Source organism: Hippichthys cyanospilos, chromosome 14 (assembly GCF_059441005.1).
Source record: "Hippichthys cyanospilos isolate Australia breed blue-spotted pipefish chromosome 14, RoL_Hcya_1.0, whole genome shotgun sequence".
Taxonomy (NCBI): Eukaryota; Metazoa; Chordata; class Actinopteri; order Syngnathiformes; family Syngnathidae; genus Hippichthys; species Hippichthys cyanospilos.
This window is the reverse complement of record NC_142382.1, coordinates 2032533-2053871: the sequence shown is the minus strand read 5'-3', so window position 1 is coordinate 2053871 and position 21339 is coordinate 2032533. Positions and strand designations below refer to the sequence as shown.

Genomic DNA, 21339 nt, shown 5'->3' with positions numbered 1-21339 from the left:
CACAGCAAAATAAAGACGTACAACGTTTCGTATGAACCGCTTCGTGTTTTGCGTCATGTTCCAATCGATTTGCTCTTCATTCGAAAAGAAAAGCGATCACAAATTGTAGATTTGGGTGGAACTTCGCAAAATGAAGAAAAATAACATTAAGGAAAAATGGCACTGGAACACAACTTAGCAATTTGTTGCTACATGTTCCAGTCAATCTGCTCTTAATGTGAAAAGAAAAGTGACCAGAAATGACAATGCGCACTTGCGCGGAAATTAACGAAATGAAAACATTGAACGTTTGGGAAAATTGTCATTGAAATTTGACATTGAAAACATTGAAAATTGAGTTGCTTCATGTGGAACGAAACAAAACGGTGCAGATCGGTGGAAATGACGGCTTTATCTCCAGGCCGCCACTACTGTACTGAAATCTCCCCTTCTGCTTTTCGTCATTGAGGCAGACAACAGTCCCCTCAGCGGCGCTCCCTGAGAACGTTCGACTCGGTCGTCCTCCACCTCGCCGCTGTTTTGATGCGAAGCGGAGGAGGAACGGGATCCACCCAAGGCGCTCTTCCTTCCATTGCCGAGCGCATTCCTACGAGTCAGCGCCTCTCAAAGGGACCTTTGTGATTCTGTCAAACCGGGCCCACTTCTGCAAAGGGGAAAAGCGCCTCAGCTCGTCGAGGAAGCCGCGTTGCATTTACAAGCGGCCGGAATTACAATTTGCCACTAGACTTTGGAAAATGATCGCTCGCGTGAAACCTTTCAATTTTCTTCGACGATTGTTTCCAAAAGACTCTTCCAAGTTGTGTCAACTACAGTATATGTTTGTTTGTATTCATATATTCTAATTTAATTATAAAAAAAATCATATTTTCTGTAAAATTATCGGTCTAGTTATTTACTATGTATTTTTTTCATTTCAATTTTATTCCAATTGATTTTTTAAAATACATACAATGTTATTCTTGTGCCTCTTTTATAGTAATTTATTTAAACTAATTGTTAATGATTATATAAATATGAATTACATTTAATAAACAAGTCCGGATCTTTTATTTATTATGTGTACCAGTTCAAATAAATTTGGGATTTATTTTAACCAAAAAAAAAAAAATCAACAAAATGTTTGTAATAATTTTTTATACTAATGTTAAATATAAATACGGTATGATGTATGCAGTTTTATATATTTACTCATTCTATTTTTAATCTTTTTTTATTTGCGTCACACTAACATCTTTTTTCCCGATGTACCTGAATGCAGCTGAATTTTTTAAATTAATTGTGAATTCTAATATAAATGTATTTCTTCATACTAATTTCAATTACAGGAACAGGCTTGGAAGTTATTTTTATTTAACGGTGCGAATTGAAATAATTCAACAACAAAATATAGAATAGAATAGAATGCATTTGTTTATTGTACAGTACAGTAGGTACTTTGGTGCTCTTGTTTGTTATTCAGAGCAAAACGTCGGTGTCTGTTTGTCCGGCATTATGAGAATTTTAATGGCGATTAAATATTTCATGATTTACTATATACAATTTTGTTTATTTACTCATTCTTTCTCATGAACTCTTTTTATTTCATCGTCACACTCTAAGTGCTTTTTTTCCGATGCAACTGAAGGCACCATGGTTGTGGGGGCGGTTCTATGCAAATGAGCAACCGTTGCCTGAATAGACTGGCGCTTGAGTGGCCGTCGTCACACATTTGTGTTGTGGACTGAGAACAAGAAGCACGTTGCTCCAATTCAAGCATAAAAAAAATTTAAAAATCCTTTCCCAGCATGGCTTCAAAATGCCCCAAGTGTGAAAAGACGGTCTACTTCGGTGAGTAATTTCCATTTGTTTCTGTTCCGGCTCTGGAAATGAAATCATTTTTAGTAACACGAGCCAAAATATCGACTACATTGACCTTTTGCTTTTCTTTAACCATGTTAGCCTAGCTTAATTTCACGAATAATTTCGCAATTTTTTCACGAAAAAATAAAAATGGAGGTTAGACATGCATCCACATTGTTATTAACGTTCACCCAATTTAAGGTTAACCTTTTACATTTGTCAATAAATGACAGAGGCAAACTTCCGGCGGGAATAAGTAAATATTGAAACGAATGTGTTCGTTTAAACATTTAATATATTTACTTACAATATTTTTTTACAGTAGTCTTTCGAGTCAGTGGTGCACTTGTCTTCATTATTCCTATCTATACAGAAGACAACCTCTTGATTTTAAACTTTCCATAAAATAAAATATGTAACTCTTATGTTGCGGTTCAAACTGACCCATTTGAAGGTAGCAGAATTTTTATTTAACGTTCTGGAAAACCAACATATCCGGTAAAATTGGTAAAATTGGCATTTGTACTCGTATTTGTTTGTGTATTTTAAAATGTGTACAATTTTTATTAATAACTAGCCAAACACCAGTCAAAATGACCCACAGATATTACTGCTATTCCTGAAGAAATTAAGATTTGTGGGTCTAAAAAAAAAACCATTTCTGATATTTTCGGATGATTAAACACAACTCTGGGTCATATTGATGCGCAGATATTATGCTGTTTCTGAGAAATGAACGTAACTCAATGGTTAAAAGGAAATATTTCATTTGGAATTCATGCATTTTTTTAGATCAGAGGTCCCCAACCAACGGTCCGCGGCCTGGTACTGGTCCCGTCGATCAACTGGTACCGGGCCGCACCCGAAACGATGAACTTTTTCAGTCTGATCTATTTTATTTTAAAAACTGTCCGGACTCTCTTGGATTCATTTCGGTCACTTGAGTGCCAAAATTTCACCTGGTTAAATGAGCAAGAAACAGCATTGGGAAGGGAAAGGACCTAATTAAGAGACAGGTGACGAGCCAACAGCTTTGAAGAAAAAGAAAGCTTTTAATGGGCAACCTACCAGAAGTCCTTGAAATAATGATTTCACACGGTTAGGACTTGTAGAGCTACTTATAGCAAAAATAAAAGACCCCTCCACCCCTGGTCCAAGATAAAAATAACATTCCTCGATTGGAAATGGCCCAGGGTTTTTTTCTTAAGAAGAAAAACAGAAAAAAACAAAAACAGACTGATGTTGCACTACCCTGAAAAGAAAGAAACTTAACTATAAAACCATCACGTACATTTTTTAGTATCAGGGAAACAAAAGATATTGTATACTATGTTTCAAAATGCTTTATTTACTGTTTTCATAAGACGGAAATTCTGACTTTGATGCAGAAAGTACCTCTTAAGTTGTTGAACTCCAGTCCTCGAGGGCCGGTATTCTGCATGTTTTCTGGTTTCCTCTCCCAACACACCAGATTCGAATTATCTTATTCGCAAGGTTTGCGAGATCTTGCAAATGATCCTAATCATTTGAATCAGGTGTGTTTGAGAGCGAGGGTTCGAAAACATGCAGGATACCGGCCCTCGAGGACTGGAATTCGACATGATTATCTGTACTGAAAAAAAATACCCTACCAAAAAAAAAAAAAAAAAACTATTAACGTTGGTTAAAGCAGTGGAATAATAAATGCAAAATTATATAAACATACCCCTCAGTTGTAATTTGATTCCTCATAGATTATCACCATTTAATTTGTTGTTTTGGTCCACACGGCAGCTTGGCAGGGAATGAGGGCGCCGTTCTTGCCAAGTGTGCAAAAACACCAGATGCCCGCATCAACAAGGGGGGGACAACATGGGAACAAGACATGTCAACAAGCATCTTTATCTTTTAATAAAATAAAAATATGATGGACTGCGACTAGTGTTTAATCATTCGTGCGGATTAAAACAAGCAAAGCGGGCTGCCTTTTAATTTCTAGCCTCTAAATCAATTACGTAAGCAGCGTGACGCAGCTGCTGCTCATCCCGCCAAAAAGAAGGAAAAAACAAAACACGGGGAACCATAGGCAAGACGCGTGAAGTGAGCGCGACCGTTAGCGCAGCCGGCGTTTGATTTTATGTAACAGCAGAGTTATTTCTGCTCGGGGTGTGTCCCCTCCCGTGCGGTGTTGACGTAAAGATGATGTGGAAAACAAGCGCGCCCACACTCGCTTTCAGGGAGACGTTTGCTATGTTATTTAAGTTCATGGTGCAGGAGGTTCGGGACGAAGAAAAAAAAGACGACAAGGCACATGGAAGAAGGGAGTTAACGTGGCGGCGTTCTGAGGTTTTCAGATGATAGCTCACGGTTTCGATAGAATCGCGCCCCAATCGTTCGGCCAAGACGTTTACTACATTTTTAGCGCTCAGTTATTCCTAACTACGTGAACTTTCACTCTGTTGGTCAGAATGGTTTTAATTCATTTATTTTTGAATAAATAAATGCATTGCTGTCTGTATTGAGGCGCTAACTTTGTCGGGGAACCAAATGAAATCCTGCCCACTCACTAAAAACCCCCAGTTTCAAATACTGTATTTTCCGCACTATAAGGCGCGCCTAAGAGCCTTATTTTTTTTTTTTTAAAGCTGATGGCGTGCCTTATAATCAGGTGCGCCTTATATATGGATATAAATTGAGATTGGGATTCGTAGATGGGGAATGAATTGATAAAGTAAGCTTTACCTTTTGTGTGTTTACAGTAGAACAAGGTTGCTCATATTGACATTGAGTTATTATGCTTTTGAGAGTTTAGAGTTATTATTGTTATTACTTTGAGTATTACTATATTGTGATTGAAAAAGTTTGAAAATATGTCATTAATTGCGGGTGCGCCTTATAATCCGGTGCGCCTTATATATGGAAAAAGTTTTAAAATGTCATTAATTGAGGGTGCGCCTAATAATCCGGTGCGCCTTATGGTGCGGAAAATACTGTGTATCCAAAGTTTTTTCGATGTAAAGGTACTGTGGTGCTAATTTTGCTTAGATGGGGTACTACACTCATTCATTTTTAGTCATAGCTACCTAGTAAAAGCCTTGTCTGGTGAGTGAAAATTTCCATACCGAGTATATCCAGGTTGAGTCCATGCAAAAGTACTGGTGACATGCAAAATTTTTCCAAGATGGGGAACCTTACTCAATACAATGCAGTCTTTTGACAATGTAGCTGATAATATTCGTTCCAAGGACATCATAGTTGTATCAACGCATCGGCACCGATGTGCTAATGTTTGCAAGATGGGGAACCTCACTCCAGTCAGTTTTATTTGACAGCAAATTGACTACCAAACATCAATCCAATAACTACAAAACTCCTCTTCTAAACGTGTTCAATTTTAGTCGATGCATTTGTTTTGTCGTGCTAACTAACCTCACTCAAGTCACTTTTTGGAGCTGACTGAAAGTCACTATCGACGTTTACGCAACACGGAGATACCGATGCGTGAACTTTGCCAAGCTGGAGAACTTCATTCTATTCGTTGTTCCACTTGTTCCAAAAAAGCTACACTACGATGGCGAAGTAAACTTAACTTAACTTTGCGGAAAAAGCCATTTCCTGTCTGTTCGACTTAAATTGGAACCCCTTTTGGTGGTTGGCCGTGAGCTACATTTGTAGATTTCCAGCTGTTGTTGCCATTTATCGATATGCGGCATGCGACAAGTCCAAACACTTGCCTCGCCCCCTTTTAAGTACGCAGGACAGGAAAAAAAAGAAATACCGCAGTCTGGCCTGGAACTGTTTGCGGAACATTCCATTGGTTTATTTCAAAGTGCGTTGCTTGAGATTGTCGGTCAAATAAACGCACGTTATCTCCTTGCATTAGGACGGCCACCGTGCCAGGCGTTGTTGTGATGTCGAGCTTCTGCTCCGACTCGGGCTGACGTTAAACGCTGCCAAACTCCGCAAAATTGCTACGGCGCGGCTAACCTGCGGAACCTACTCCATCCGTTACTCCCCTTTATGAGCTTGGTATAGTCAGTCCTGTTGTCGAAAAAGATGCTCTCCATTTGCATTGTACTGTGATCCCCCCTACTTCGCGGTTAATGGGGGGTGTCAACCCCCCGCGAAGTCTGAAACCCGCGAAGTAGGGTATCAGTTCCTAGATTTCTATGTACGCCCTAATATAGCCGCAGTAACCATAAACAATCCTTTTTTTTTGCATATTTTATTTCCGTTCTCCTATTATTTAACATTACATTATCCTTATTGACATTATTGTATATTCATTAAATAACTAATATGACTTAGTTTGTTGAGAATTTGTTCTCAGGACTGGTCATCTGCACCAAGACTCCGATGAAAGAGTACGCAAGTCATCACGTTGAATTTCACATTTATTTTGGCTCATGTATGGTGTATCATGTAGTATCTGTTGAATAATAAATCAACAACAAGGTTAAAGTCAGTCAACTAACATATAAACACTTAATCTATGAATTTACTGTATTTTTAGCCGACATTAGCGGGTTAGCAACAACTAACAACAACCACTAACTATAAAGTGTAACCTCTACACAAACGAACACATAAACAGACTAAACACTCATCGCATAGGCAGTAGCGTGCGTTTTTAACATAAATGATAATAATCTATAAATACGAGCTAACGTTGTCATTCACTACGTCACCGTAACGAGCCGAATGACGCACAGAGAAGGTAAAACAGGAAACGGAAATGCAACGCGACCCGACAAATTAAAAGCATGCATTTCAAAATAAGATTTAAAAAACGTCACAAACTCTAACGCTTGAAGAATTCTTAACATAGTTATTAACTAATATTACTTAGTTATTTGATGAATACAGTATTGTATAATGTACTTTTTTGCTTTTTTCAATTTTTTTCCATTTTTGCGCATTTTTTAAATAAATACATATATTTTTAATTATTTTTAATTTTTCCTGGAAAAACCTGCGAAGTACTGAGACCGCGAAGTAGGAGGGATCACTGTATTTTTCTGGGCTCCTCCCGCCTGTGGTCCCTTCTGAAGGTTTCAGATTTTCCCCAAATTGAGCTTTTTGAGTTTTTCCTTCCCCTTCTGGGAGCTTTGACAGGCGATGCTGTTGTGTACCTACACCGAAAAGATGTCTCTGTATCGGCATGACCTCATTTCACCTGTGAAGCCCTTTGAGACTTCAGGGCTATACAAATAAAATTTGATTGATTGATATTTGATGCCCTAATTTTGCCAAGTTAGGGAAAACATCACCATTGATTGGGCATCTGCTCTTATTAAGAGACATTTAAGTAGCTCCGCCTACTCTGCTGCTAACATAATAATAATAACGGCACAGCAAGGTTCCGATGAGCTAATTTCCCCAACGTAGCCAATCAGGGCCGATTGTTTAACCTCCCCCCGACTGACTGCTGTGTGATCCCGCGCCACAAACAGCAGCGGCGTCTTTGTGCGTCTTGACGAGGACTTAATGGAGCTTCCTTTTCTTCTTGGTTGTCCTTTTCTTCTTCTTTGTCCTTCTCGTCCCTCACTCCCACCGTCCCACGGCAAGGCTAAAATGGCCGTCCTTTATTTAAACGAGTGTCCCAAAGCGCCTCATGCATTATAATTAGTGCCGACATTTCCATTCACACTCGGCTTTTTTTTTTTTTCTTGGTGGACTAGCTCCGTCCTCTCCGCCGGACCGTGCTCCTTTTCTCTTTTTTTTCTTCTTTTCCCACACCTAAATGCCACTTTGACCACACAATATCCTTTTTATCCCATCGTCAGCGTCGCCAGAGTACCCTGTTTTCCGCCCGGCTGCATCAATGCTCCTCGTCGGTTACGTAACGACCTTTTTCTCGAGTCGCTGCTTCCCGCGCTGCGCCGTTGCGTAACCGCCACTCGATGCCGATCCCCTGCCTTTTTGGAGGCGCCGATACGATCCCTTAACGGAGGCGCCATTACGTCGCGGGGGATGCAGGTGAAAGCACTTGACCGTGCGTCACCTCAGTCACTTTGTTATTTGGCTTGATGGACGGAATCTAAGTTATTCAGGTGCAGGATTTACCAATCTAGGGAATTTCACGTGCTTTAATTGGACAATCCCATTTAATGTACAGGTAGCAATATGCTAATCTGGTCTAGCCGCACTCTTTTTCACTCTGAGTCCAAGAAACCTAGTAACCTAATCTTAAAAACTCTCATTCCAATTATAAAGGTCGATGCGCTAACTTTGCTAAGCTAATGACTTCGCTCTAGTCGCTTTTAGTCAAAGCAACATCTAAACAACGATATCAGAAACACCCTAAATTGTGGGCATGCATATTGTACCAAAGCTAATTTGGCCATCATCCAAAACCTCATTTGATTCAATGTCTTTTTTTTGTCAAATAAGTCTAGGGACACTGCAAACAGGATATCAAATTTGAAAGATTGCAGCGAGAATGTTATCAAATTTCCATCAATAGATAGGGATCGGTTTGCTCGACTGGGGAACCTCCCTCCAGTCACAGTTGTCTTCAAGTAGAGTCCACCTGCCAAAGATGTTTTACTTATTTATTCTTCGTGTGATTTTTTTTAACTTTATCGGCAGACCCCAAATCCTATTTCTTTATAAACATTGAGTCGGGTTCCCTAGAAACGGAGTCTGTCTGACGCACGCGTGTAACCGGGACAAACGAGTCACGGAGGCAGGGCTGCTGTTTTGCCCGGCGGCTTTTTCTGACCAACAGACAGGATGCGAGTTAACTACAGCCCATTTACGTCAGACGGAAGAATTCACGAGGCCGGCCTCTTTTATCCGCAAAAGGGAGGGCGAGGGAACGGAGGTTAGCCCGCCAAGGGAACCTCGCCTTGGCCGAGGCGACAGACGACCTCCAGGGCCGCAAAGCGAGAGAGAGAGAGATTTTTTTTTTTTTTTTCCAAAAAAGCATGCCATGGCTTTGGGCCCAATGTACGCGCATGCTGACCCAGAAGAAATTGATTGTGTTGTTCCATGCTGTACCACTGTTTTTTTTTTTTTTTTTTAAGCTTAGCCTCAACCGCAAAATGTTCGCTTCTCTGTTTCGGGAGTTCAGTAGCTGAAAATATCCTTCCCTATTGGACTCAACCTGAAAGAAAGTCATGCAGGGACAGTGCTGATTCAGGGGAGGAAGATGTTTTACAGTTGTTAACCTTGTCAGCCTCGGGAACCTCACTCCATTTTTAGTACCACAAAATGGTATCACCTTCCACACCAAAGGCGCTAGGAATGATGAGGCAATAAATTTGTGCATTATAACTTTACTTAGGTTTCTAAGGACACAGAGTTGCTAATTTTGCTGACCGGTGGAACCTCTTTCCATTCCCAGTGTGACATTTTGTCAAAGTACCGCATTTTCCGCACTACAAGGCGCCACCAGATTATAAGACGCACCCTCAATTAATGACATATTTCAAAATCTTTTCCATATATAAGGCGCACTGGATTATAAGGCGCACCCTCAATTAATGACATATTTCAAAACTTTTTTCCATATATAAGGCGCACTGGATTATAAGGCGCACTCTCAGTTAATGACATATCCAAAAACCTTTTCAATCACAACATAGTAATACTCATAATACTCAACAAAGTAATAACAATAATAAGTCAATAATAACTCTAAACTCTCAATAGCATAATAAGTCAATGTCAATATGAGCAACCTTGTTCAACTGTAAACAGGTCAAGTTTACTTTATCAGTTCATTCCCCATCTACGAATTCCTATCTCAATATTGATCCATATATAAGGCGCACCTGATTATAAGGCGCACCATCAGCTTTTTTAAAAAAATTAAGGCTTTTATGTGCACCTTATAGTGCGGACAATACGGTAATTAATTAATGTCAGTGCAAAAGCTGGAAATACCGTCTTCTATGGTACCAAAAATTCCAGCACTAAATTTGCAGACACGGGGAACGTCACTCCATCATTTTTTGCATCGTTTGCAGTAGTAGCTAAAAAAAAAAACTAATATTGCAGAGGTGCATTCACGTATAATTTGCCAACCTAAGGAACCTCGCTCTATTCCCCAGATTCTTCAAATGTGGAACCAGTTTTCGCAGCAAAGCACACTAGGTGGTATTGACGATAATGCTAACTGTCGTGAATTTTAGCACGGTTCATCAGTATACCAAAAAAACATTTCATCCCTACTACAGATTTACCAAAGAAATGAACTTTTCCGATTTGGGGCTCCATTTGCTGCCACTTTTTTTTCAAAGTGTGAGTCGCAGTCGGTCCGGTAGCAAAACAAAGCCCTCTAAAACGATAAAGAGTACCAAATTTCTCAAACTGTGGAACCTCACGCCATAGGCTTTTTGTGCTACGTCCTCGGTTTACTTTCCAAGCCTAAAAGAACCTCACGCAGGGACGCAGCTGCCCCTTCTCGGTATGAGGAAAACATGACTGAGCAGATGGGTCGTCAGTACCGGAAGGTAAACTGAGTCCGGTCGGCCGCCATTTGATACGGTCCGTCGTGAGGAGGACAAAATATGATTATTGCTACTGTAGCCCGGCGTGGACTTCCTGCGTCTGTCAAAGCCATTAACATCCAACCCCCCGCATCCGAATCGCCGCGCTCGATTTATAGATCGCTGGGACATTCCTGCTGCACTGCTTTCTGGGATATCCGCTGTGTATTAAAAAAAAGAAAAATGGGCACCCTGGGGTGCTCTGACTTTCGAGAGGAAGGACGATCCGACTCGAGTTGAATCGCGGTTTTGTCCGAGCGAACCAAGTGCAATTAATTCATTGCAGGAATATGGAATTCTACTCCTACTTTGTTTTCTTGCATCATTTTTTTTTTTAGTTCGATTCTGGGGAGTCACATAGTTTCTCTTAAAGTCTGATGCTAGCAACAAATGGAATCACACAAACGGTATTTTTGATCATGGATAATCCCAAAGTTGAATAAATCAAACGGTAGTCCTTGACTATTAATAATCCCAGAAAACTACAGTAGAAATGTGTATGGAAACAACTTTAAAAACAAAACATTCCACTGAAAACCGGGTTAGGCGGTAACAGTAACCAAGGACCTCCCGGCATTGAAGATCCGCTTGATGCGTTGTTACGGTAACCGTCCAGATGAATCCTTGACATCTCATTCCGGCGGATAACGAGGATTGCAATCCGGCTTCACTGGGGGCGGGTGGCTTCTAAACATCAACTAGGCCACGCGCTCATACACCTCCCCCCTCTTACACACCACACTCACAAGAACAACACGAACGAGCTCTTCAAGTGGACATGTTTTGGATTTTTTTTTTTTTTATTCACCTACATTCACATTGGTGGGTACATGCTAGCTTGGAGGCGGGTGCGTCTATTTTGAAAACGGAGAGAGAGGCGTCGGGATGCTGATAGGTGTCCTCAGATTTGCGAGGGGATTAATCAAAACGCCGGCTTAAAACGTCGGGACTGTTGATTGACACCTCTCCGTTACGTTATGACACGCAGATGGTGAAAGTCACACAGAGACGATGCTTCAGGGCCTCCTCCTCCATAGGACGCCAACTCGAAGGCAGACGTGCTAGTTATTCCTCTAACGTGACACAAATACAAAATGAAAGCACAAATTCTAAATTAAGCAAAAATCTGCAGCTAACACTAGCAAATAATGCTAACAATAAACCCGAGTGTCATTGGTCAACCGGAGTTATTGTAGAGCTAGCTAGTCAGCGGCTAACGCGAGTGGCTAACTCTAGCGATCAAACTGAATGTGATTGGTCAACCTGAGTCAGCGTAGGGCTAGCTAGTCAGCGGCTAACGCGAGTGGCTAACTCTAGCAATCAAACAGATAGTGATTGGTCAACCTGAGTTAGCGTAGGGCTAGCAAGTCAGCGGCTAACGCTAGGAATCTCCCCGCATGAATTTCAGTGTTTGACTTTTCCATGTTTGCTTTGATTTTACGCACGGAAACTGTTTCACTGCAAGAATTTGTCGGGATATTTGTCGCTCGGGAGAAGAGGAGGGGGTCTTAGGTAAAGGAAGTCCATTCCCGCATCCGGTTATTTGTGTCCCACTGTGATAAGAGAGGGCCCTTCCTCTGTGGCCCCGGCACTGTTCCTTGGGGCACCATTGTGTGTGAACAGATTTATTATTGGAACAAGTATTATTAGGGCCCTCGGTGGCACTGTGGAAGTCTGTATGGAAGTGCAAACAAAATCCGGACTTGAAAAACAAGAAAACTATTGAAATCAGAATTGCAATTTTTAATTGTAGCAACACAATATGCTAGCAAAACAGAATAATTTGACTTGGACTATTTCAATACTGTACATCTGGACTAAAACAATTTCTGCATATTAATCGATTATTATTGTTAATTACAAGCCTAAAATGATTAAATGCAAATAAAATGACAAAAAAAAACATCTCAAAAGAGAATCATATTTTGCGTGTGGGGGAGGACAGGAGAGGGGTTACACAAAGGATCTGGGTTAGACTTGGACAAAGAGGGGGGGCTAAGGGGGGTTGGGGGCCGCCGCCCTTTTTCCAGCTGGACTGGGACCACATAGCTGTGTGTCTGTCCCTTGATGACATCATCGCAGCATCCTGTCTAGTTCACAGGCGTTCCCAGTCATGGCTTGCTCGGCCCGATGACAGGACGGCAACACAACTTCATCATTCTTCTGACAAACAACAAAGAAAGCCCCTTGTTGACTCGTTTGACTCACGCTTGTGCGTCTTTGTTTGTGTGTCCTCTCCCCGCGCAGCCGAGAAGGTGTCGTCGCTGGGCAAGGACTGGCACAAGTTGTGTCTGAAGTGTGACCGATGCAACAAGCTGCTCAACGCCGGCGGGCACGCTGAGGTCAGTCAGTATGACGACAGCTCCCAACACAAGAAAAATCCAAATACATACCATGCGGGTGACTTAAATCTGGTCTTGGAGGGTTTTTAATCAGTTACAGTGGACCCCCATGTTACAGCGTCCCTGGTTTATGTTTTTCTTCATGTTGCGACGTGGTATACTCAGTTTTTTCATCCCCCCTTCATGGTATTTTCCCGGTTTTGCGACAAAAACAACTGTCATGACCCTAGAGCTTGGCTGTAGCTTAGCTTTGTGTTATTTTGTCTCCATCTGCAGGCGTTTTTAGGTAGTCGCGCTTATTTTCCGGCGTCGGAAGCAATTTCCCTGACAAGGCTCAAAAGGATGCCGCCGTTTAATCTCTGCGTGATTACAGTACAGTAGTCCCACCCATGGACAGCATCCAAATGCGCGCTTGGATCGAAAGGGGGAAAAACGATCCGTCCGTCAAGGCACCCTCCAAGGACGAGAGCTTGAGAGCGGTCAAAATATAAAACTGGGAATGGAGTACAAATAAAATGACTTGTTTTCACAAGCTACTGCATAGAAATCAGACAATAACTAGGCTGAAATCAAAAGATTTGCAAGTGCATCTGTATGAAACTTTGCAAAATAAAGGCATACAAAATTTTGTCACTATAAGCACACTTAAGCAATAACAGGCTTCATGTTCCAATTAATTTGCTCTTAAAAAACAACTGTTCTGGTCACGACATTAAAAAGCATTGATTTGGTGATACCTGCAGAAAGCCTGCTAAGGCGACCCCTGGGGTCCCTTCACTTACCCCCAGGGGCACTCCATTTGAGAACCAATGGTTCTTGTCGTTCATTTTTACCCCCTGAACATCGCCAAGCATTTTTGGATGTAAAAAAAGGACTCAAAACTGAATACTGTGCCATCAAACTTTGGAATTACATTTGTAGTCATGTCTTTAGCTGTATTTTATTCGTACATTCCTGAAAATAGATGTGTTTTATTTCTGACTCGGATAATTGCGTCACTATTGACAAAGTACATCCGTGTAACACTTAAGAAAATAAAAGCATGCGGCGTTTAGCCATAAGTCATTGCATGTTTCACCTCATTTGCTCTTAATTTGAAAAGAAAACTGTACTCTTCCAATCACGGCATTAAAAAGCAATAAATGAGATTTGCCGATACCTGCAGAAAACTTTCTTAAAATCTCTCATGTCCCCAGGGGTACTCCTACCTCCATTGGAGAACCACCGTTCTATTTAAACAGAATGAACACTTCTGATTGGCTGAGAAATATTAGCCAATCTGATAAAAACAAAACCTAACCTAACCGTTACGGTAACAAGATCCTTACTCGTCGTTGTCCTGTGATGGGTGTCTAATCGAGAGACAAGCCAACCATTTTCCTTCTGTTCTCGCTCCAAGACACATTTAATGGATTCCACGCAGTCCTCATAAGTCCTTAATCAAGCCCTAAATCCATTATCGCGGTATGCCTGTCACAAGTTCTCACTGGACTGCCTCGGTGATGTCACGACCGCTTCGCTCATTGGCTTCTCCTTCTTGCCATAAGTCAAGGTCTGGATTTTTACCGTCACGCTGATGACTTTCTCAGGACGTCTCGCGCACACATACAAAAGCTTCTTTTGTGGCCCATGCTATATCCATCAGCACTGCAGCCCACTCGCTTCCCACCCGCTAAAAATTGATTCCAGCGACTCGTCTTTCTCGAGGTCTTCGCTTTTGATCTAATACGGGTCATCTACATACATAAATACCGCTTATCTTTTGTCATTTGTTAAAAAACTATATGTATATATTGGTAGCATTTTCAGGATTCCAAGTGGCATTTACCATTTTTTTAAAGCCTAAAGCAGGCCAGGGGTGGGCAAACTTTTGTGCTCAAGGGCCATGTTTGATTTTTAAAACAAACTGACAGGCCAGGTCATATGGAGGGCAAAAAAAAAGGAAAAAAATGACCAAATTATGTAAGCTGCGTAAAACGGTATATTTGAGGGAAAATAATTCAGCGTCATCTGTGAAAGATTTGATGTTTAATTGTTAGTAGTTTCAATTAATTCGATGAATAAAACTGTGAAATTAATGCAACCAATATTAGAGAAAATTTGATTGAAAAAATTTCAATGACTATATTTTTAATTTATTTTTAAAATGAAAATGGCCTTTGACAACAAAACTGATTCAAACCGATTCATTTTTTAATAAACGTTTAAAAAAAAGTCAAGTTTTACATGATCGCATGTGATTCACGACTTCTGATATTACTCATTTTATTTGCGATAAGAAATTGCCTAATTATTGAGAAACATTGACTTTGAAAAATTAATAAATAGTATTTTAAGTCTTTCCACAACAAAATAGACGTCAGTGTTTAATTTTCATTGGACTGCCTGAAGCAGAGAGCATTGTGGGTAGTGCGACACCACCGCCACTTTCTCCTCATCTATGGTCATTAAGCACTGGACCAGTGGTCCCCCCCCCCCTCCACCCTCGGGGGCCTTGGTCACGTTCCCCTTTGAGTGGCTGTCGCATTCCCAGCATGCAGCGGGCCGGCAAAGGTTCAAGTGGAAACAATCATTTCACATGTTATGTGTTGGGTGGACCGGCGGCGATGACATCATCAGGCGGCCCGAAAAGTGTGTCACATTTTCCTATCGGGAGAAGGACATTAATTTATTTATTTTCTCAGAGCCCTACAAAACGACGTGGTTTGCCACACCGTGCATTTTCAAATTAAGAGCAAATCAATTGAAAAATGAAGTGACTTGTTGCTAAATTGTGTTACATTGACTCCTACATTTACATGCTTTTCTTTTAAGTTTCATACTGCTTTTTTGTCATAAATAAATCTTTACATGCTTCATATTCTGTTTTTTTTTCAGCATGATGGAAGGCCCTACTGCCACAAGCCGTGCTACGCCACTCTCTTTGGGCCCAAAGGTACACTTTTTCAGTTGTAATATATATATATATATATATATATATATATATATATATATATATATATAAATTTTCTAAGATCCTTAATGAAACTTTTCCGCATCCTTTTGAACGTTTGCAGGCGTGAACATTGGCGGCGCCGGTTCCTACGTGTACGATGCGCCAGCCAAGGACAACAACGGGTCGCCCGCTGGCGAGGTCAGCGCCCCCAGGCAGGTCGAGGAAAAGAAGACTTTCGTCCCAAAGCAACCATCCAAAGGTAATTCTGATTCCGACGGGTGTTTTTTGCCTTCGTGGCACTTTGAGCAAAGTTGAGTCTAAAAATTATTTGGCACCATCTGCAGGTCGGAGGGCAGTACTGCAGCAGTTAAGATGTATAGTGTGCAAATCTTAGATTATTTCTGACTTTTTTGTTGGCATGGCAACCATTGAAAAAACACCTGAGTGGCTTGAAATACTGCAGAGCCAGTGGAACTGCTGTGTTAGTTATTTTTTTTTGTTTGGATCTTTGTGTACACAGCTGGAAGCATCACCACTTTTTCCGGCGAGGCCAACCTGTGCCCCAGATGTAACAAGAAGGTGTATTTTGGTAAGTCCTGCATGTGGCTTGCGTTATGCATCCGCTAATTGGAATGTCAACAAAACAATCGGATAAGTCAATCTCACTTTTCAATCAGAAATTAAGAATGATATAATTTTCTATACATGTATATATATTATATACTAAACTTTTTGCGTATTTCGTGTGTTGCGTCGTAGCCGAAAAGGTGACATCGCTGGGCAAAGACTGGCATCGCCCTTGCCTGCGCTGCGAGAGGTGCAGCAAGACTTTGTCCGCTGGCAGCCATGCAGAGGTAACCGCCGGCGACATGATGACTTCAACGAGCTAAGCTAGCTGTAGTTTAGCTGCTTTTGTCCGCTACGGCTTAAACACATTTCTTGTTATGATTTAGCCACGTTTGCTACTATGCTGATGAAACATAGCTGCTTCCATCGCCACTTCGCCGCTACCACTTTTATTGCTATAACACCGCTAATATTTTGCTTTTTTTGCTATACTACCCACTGTGACTTAGTTTGTTCTATTGCTATGCTAGCACCACAATTTAGCTATTTTTGTTGCTGCTACGGATTAGATTTAGCTGCTTTTGCCGTTATGACTTGTGCTCGTTTGTTAGCCGCTTTTGTTGCTACGCTATCGCTATGACTTGCGCACTTACGACAGCTCACCTGCTTTTTTTTGTTCGCCACAACTTAGCCATTTTTGATTTGACACCACTAAAGTTTAGCTGTTTTCCTCGCTATGTTGCTGCTACAATTTAGCGGCTAGCTTGCGCTTAGCTGCTTTGGTCCGGTGCTGCTTCACCAAGCGTGACTAAATTGTTGTTTCCTTTAAATCGCTTTCCAGCACGACGGCAAGCCTTACTGCCACAAGCCATGCTACGCCTTCCTCTTCGGGCCCAAAGGTAACCGCTAGGGGGCGCCGTTGACCCGCCGAATATCATCAACTGCACCGCCACCTGAATGTTGTTCACACACACAAACAAGTGTGCACACTGCTCAAGGGGTGGACGAGCTTTTGTGCTTAAAGACTAAATTTGATGTGGTAAACGCATTTTTAACTCATTCATTCCCATTCACAAATGTACTTTTTTTTTTTTTTTTTTTTTTAAATAATGGGTGTTCAACTCATTCTAGCCTGCGATCCGCATCGGAAAAAACCTATTCCCAAGTGGATCGGACCAATCAAATCATGATATAATGTATTTTTGTAGAACTTTAAACTCATTTTTTTACTTGACAAAATCACCTCGCGGGCCGAATTGAACCTCCTTCACGGGCCAGAACCAGCCCGCGGGCCGTAGATTTGATGCTGGATTTGCTGATTTAAATGGTGTTTGGGCCAGAATATAAGGAGCGGGAACGCTGTATGTGCCCCCCCTTGTGCCATACTCCGCCCACCCTGGTATGCAAACGAGCCTCCCCCGACTGGTGGCCCTTTGTGCTTCTTCCTTCTCCAGGCGTCAACACCGGCGGCGTGGGCAGCTACACCTACGAGCTGGCCCAGTGACCCGGCTTTCCTCTCCCCCGCCGGGACCACCCCCCCACCCTCACCCCGAACCCGCCTCCATCGCCACCTTCTCCTGACTACTTGTTCCCCGCCCCCCCCCTTGCCTGTTCCGAGCTGCGAAAATTCCCGCCGCACAAGTTAAGTTTGACCAAGTCATTTTTTTTTGACCACAGTTGAATTTGGTGATTTTGGGGGATGCAAAGCACGAGAAATTGTTACATTGCCAAGGAAACCTTTTTTTTTTCTTTTCCTTGTCCGCTGCCATATTTGTTTTGAATGCCTGATGGCATGATGAAATCGGCTGTTACAGCGCAGCGTTTCCAAAAGTGCGAACGCTTGTTGCCCCGCGATTGGACGGCAACGAGTCCCGGGGTGTACCCCAAGGTCAGCCGAATGGGGGGGTCCAATCATATTCCTGTCATTTTAATACTTTAAAATGAAGTCAGTCTGTTAGATGACAAAGTGTTTGCTCGGCCAAGACACTGCATCGTGTTGCTGTTGTTAGTTTAGCATTTAGCATCCCATTGGCACTAGTTGTATGACAGAAACATGTTTTATTATCGTTAATATGTTGCTGTTGTAGACAGATTGTGGTGTCTGTTGTATATAAGATGCAATAAATCCACACTACGTGCACAGTTTCCTCACGTGCGTTTATTCTTCAACACTGAAAAGTCAAGTGCTTCATTTAAAAAAATCCTAATAAAGCGGTAAAACGCTTGTCTTGTTAATTTGATAACTAAATTATTTTTTTGTACAATTGAATATGATTAATTAAAAACACTACTTGCTGTCGAATGAAAATGACATCACCTGTGCACAAGGCTCTGGTGAAGACCAATTAGGGCTCTCCTGTTAGTCATGTGACATTCCTGAGCTCAGATGTGATTGGTGGTTACCTGAGTCTTCGACACTTTATGTCATTTTCAGTTGACAGCTCGTAAAAAAATGTGATGAAAAGTAACGCGGTTATCGAATTGACTCATTCGGTCCCAAAGACGTCATTTTACGTTACATTAATTCCCAGGTACTTACATTTTACTTTCAAATATTTTCAGGTGTTAGCCTAAACGAGTACCTTAAATGTCTGGTACTAAAAGTGTTCATTTTAGCCATTATAATTTATTAATTTTCATTAATTTATTAATTTGATTTACTGGCCAGACATACATATAAATATATATTTCCTTACATATATTTATAATTTCCTATTGGAATGTAGGAGAGTCTCGCCACTGGGTCCAAAGGAATCTCCATATTTGACATTTTCTCGCACCATATGGCATTCCATTGATTCTTGTTTTTGGCGTGTCCGTCCCCACCCAAAGTGGACCAATCCGAGACGCCAACTGCGAGACACTTTGAAACGGAGACCGCGTTTGCTGAAGTGGACCGGCTGTGCCGCCGTCATCTGGCGGTATATGATACTCAATGTTATAGGGTTCCCAAGCAAGGTGGGGCGCATCAGCAAATAAATTGTCCATTAAAGAACCCGAAAATGGATTCTTTACAAATGGAAAAAAAAACTTTTTTTAATGTTTGTATGCAAATAGCTATTTATGTGACATCACGGTGGGACTAATTCACACACTAAATGCCCACACAGCAAAATGTTCCACCAAGACACGATTGTTTGGTCTCTGAATAATAATCATATCGAGTTTAATCATTTATTTGTTTCAATACTCCCAAAAGGCCTAAAAAGGCGCTTAATTGGTGATCCGACAGTAACTGTTTTTATTGTTATAAGACTGTGTAAGAAGGACCCCTGCTGGTGAAAAGAGATCACTACAACAACAAACACCCAACAATGGTATCCTACTGTTACAAATGAGTTGGCCGACAGCTCCCTCTAGTGTATCCAACAGGTTCTTACAGCCATAGCGTCTGCTGAATTATAAAAGTCTTGAATTATCGGATCGATGGCGGAAAAAGTAGATATATATGATGCTTCAATGAACACTGTTTCTGTTGCAATATTGTTTACATAATATCCAGAAAAATGTCAATTCGTGAAATTTTTTATTTTTGAGAAACAGTATTTCAGAATATTTCTTTTATATATCCCCTAATATTATACATATACTGTACTTATTTATAGAAAAGTTGCAGAAAAGCTATGCATTGTTCAAATTGATTTTTTTTTACATTTTAAAGAATATACATTGTTTTTCTTTATTTTAGAAACATGCTTGAATACTAGAGGAAAATATTATACTTTCAAAAAAGTTTAATAACTGAAAAAGATTGATATATTTTAGAAAACATATATATGTTTCCACAAAAAGCAGTATATTTCCAGACAAAAAATATTTGAGTCACGTCTAGTATTTTAAAGATGTTCTGTTTTTGAGGAAATTATGTGCATTTTTTTTTTATGAAATGTTTCACGTTTTCAATAATATATGTATAGTTTCTGGCTATAAAAAAAGAATATTCTCAAAACTTTTTTAAGAGAAAAAATAGCAGAGAAGTAGTATTTTTTGGAAAAAAACAATTGTTTCAAAAGTAATAGTCATGTATTCTCTGGATTTTTTTTTTCCATATATTTTATTCAAAAGGTTTTACTTTGCCTAGAACACAAGTTGTCAATTTTCCAGATTCAAAGACTTTCATTTTTTGAAGGCAAAACTAAATATATAGCTATTTTTTTAATGATCGAGTCGAACAAAAGAATCACTTGAGGGAAAAAGCTACATCTTTGCGAAAAAAAAGTTCATATTTTTGATGGTGGGAAAAAAAAAAAGTTGGATACGTTCCTCAGGGTCTGGTTCTGCGGTTAAAGGAAAAAAAAAAAAGTCTTCACGCACCACTGCCTTCGGGGAAAAAAAAGCTGGCCTTTTTTCCTACGTATGCTAGCTCCTCTGTTTCGGCCTCGACGCCGCTAGGCTAAAAGAAGCTAATCCAAACGTGTTCTCTTCGCATAGGGGACCCACATCAGCGGAAAACATCGAATCTGTCTGCCTTTCTGCGTTTATTTTCACAAAAGGGAGCATACAGCATCTCCTCAGCGCCGCAGGCACGGCGCCAGCATTGAGACACTTGACCGGAGGGGATGCACGCTATTGGCTCTTTGCCGGTCACGTGACCGCAAGGCCCCCAAGTCCCATGCGTCGGGCTCCAGTAATTGAGGCTTACACATGGTATAGATCAGATGGAGCTCTGACCGCAGCATTCCGACTGCAAGGGAGCGCGTATGCTTTTCTACGCGCTAGTCGCAAAAATGTCACGTTAAAAATGTTTGGGGATTAAATACGCCTTCTTATCGTACGCACGGATCAAATTCGAAGTCTAGTATGACGGTTTGGAAGGAGGAAAAAAGTTGCGCATTTTGGAGAAAAAAAAGATATGTATCTTGGAGATGAATAAGCATTTTGGAGCCTTTTTTTTCCAATGTCAATTCCCCTCTGAGGTTGATGCCCTGGGCAGCGTCCCTGGTGAATTTGTCGCTCATATTTGTTACTCTCACTCTTTCTCTCTGTGAAGCAGTAATGAAGTCAATCAACAACAATCATTACATTTATTTATGTTTTTGTCAAAATACCAGAGACAAAAACATGATTTATATCAAGATTTAAATAGCATTCTTTCAATTAGATAGAGATTTGCAATAATTTAAACGTTTTTATCTAAATTCCTGTACCCCTAGCATTTTTATTTGTTTAATCATTTTATTCT

The 21339-nt window shown here is 40.8% G+C and overlaps 1 protein-coding gene across 1 annotated transcript; it reads left to right on the top strand.

Annotated features, from left to right (window-relative positions):
- Window positions 1–1674: 1674 nt before the first annotated feature.
- On the top strand, window positions 1675–18302 carry crip2 (cysteine-rich protein 2). The gene is made up of 8 exons (XM_088433707.1): window positions 1675–1827; window positions 12561–12655; window positions 15533–15590; window positions 15712–15849; window positions 16111–16179; window positions 16350–16444; window positions 16999–17056; window positions 17612–18302. Exons 1-8 carry the CDS (start codon window positions 1785–1787, stop codon window positions 17659–17661), a joined length of 606 nt encoding a protein of 201 aa, XP_088289833.1. The 5' UTR covers window positions 1675–1784; the 3' UTR covers window positions 17662–18302.
- The last annotated feature ends 3037 nt before the right edge of the window (window positions 18303–21339 follow it).

Coding starts and splice junctions, on each gene's coding strand:
- crip2 (XM_088433707.1), top strand. CDS start 1,785: ATGGCTTCAAAATGCCCCAAGTGTGAAAAGACGGTCTACTTCG. Junction 1,828..12,560: donor TGAAAAGACGGTCTACTTCG/GTGAGTAATTTC, acceptor CTCCCCGCGCAG/CCGAGAAGGTGTCGTCGCTG. Junction 17,057..17,611: donor CTTCCTCTTCGGGCCCAAAG/GTAACCGCTAGG, acceptor TTCCTTCTCCAG/GCGTCAACACCGGCGGCGTG.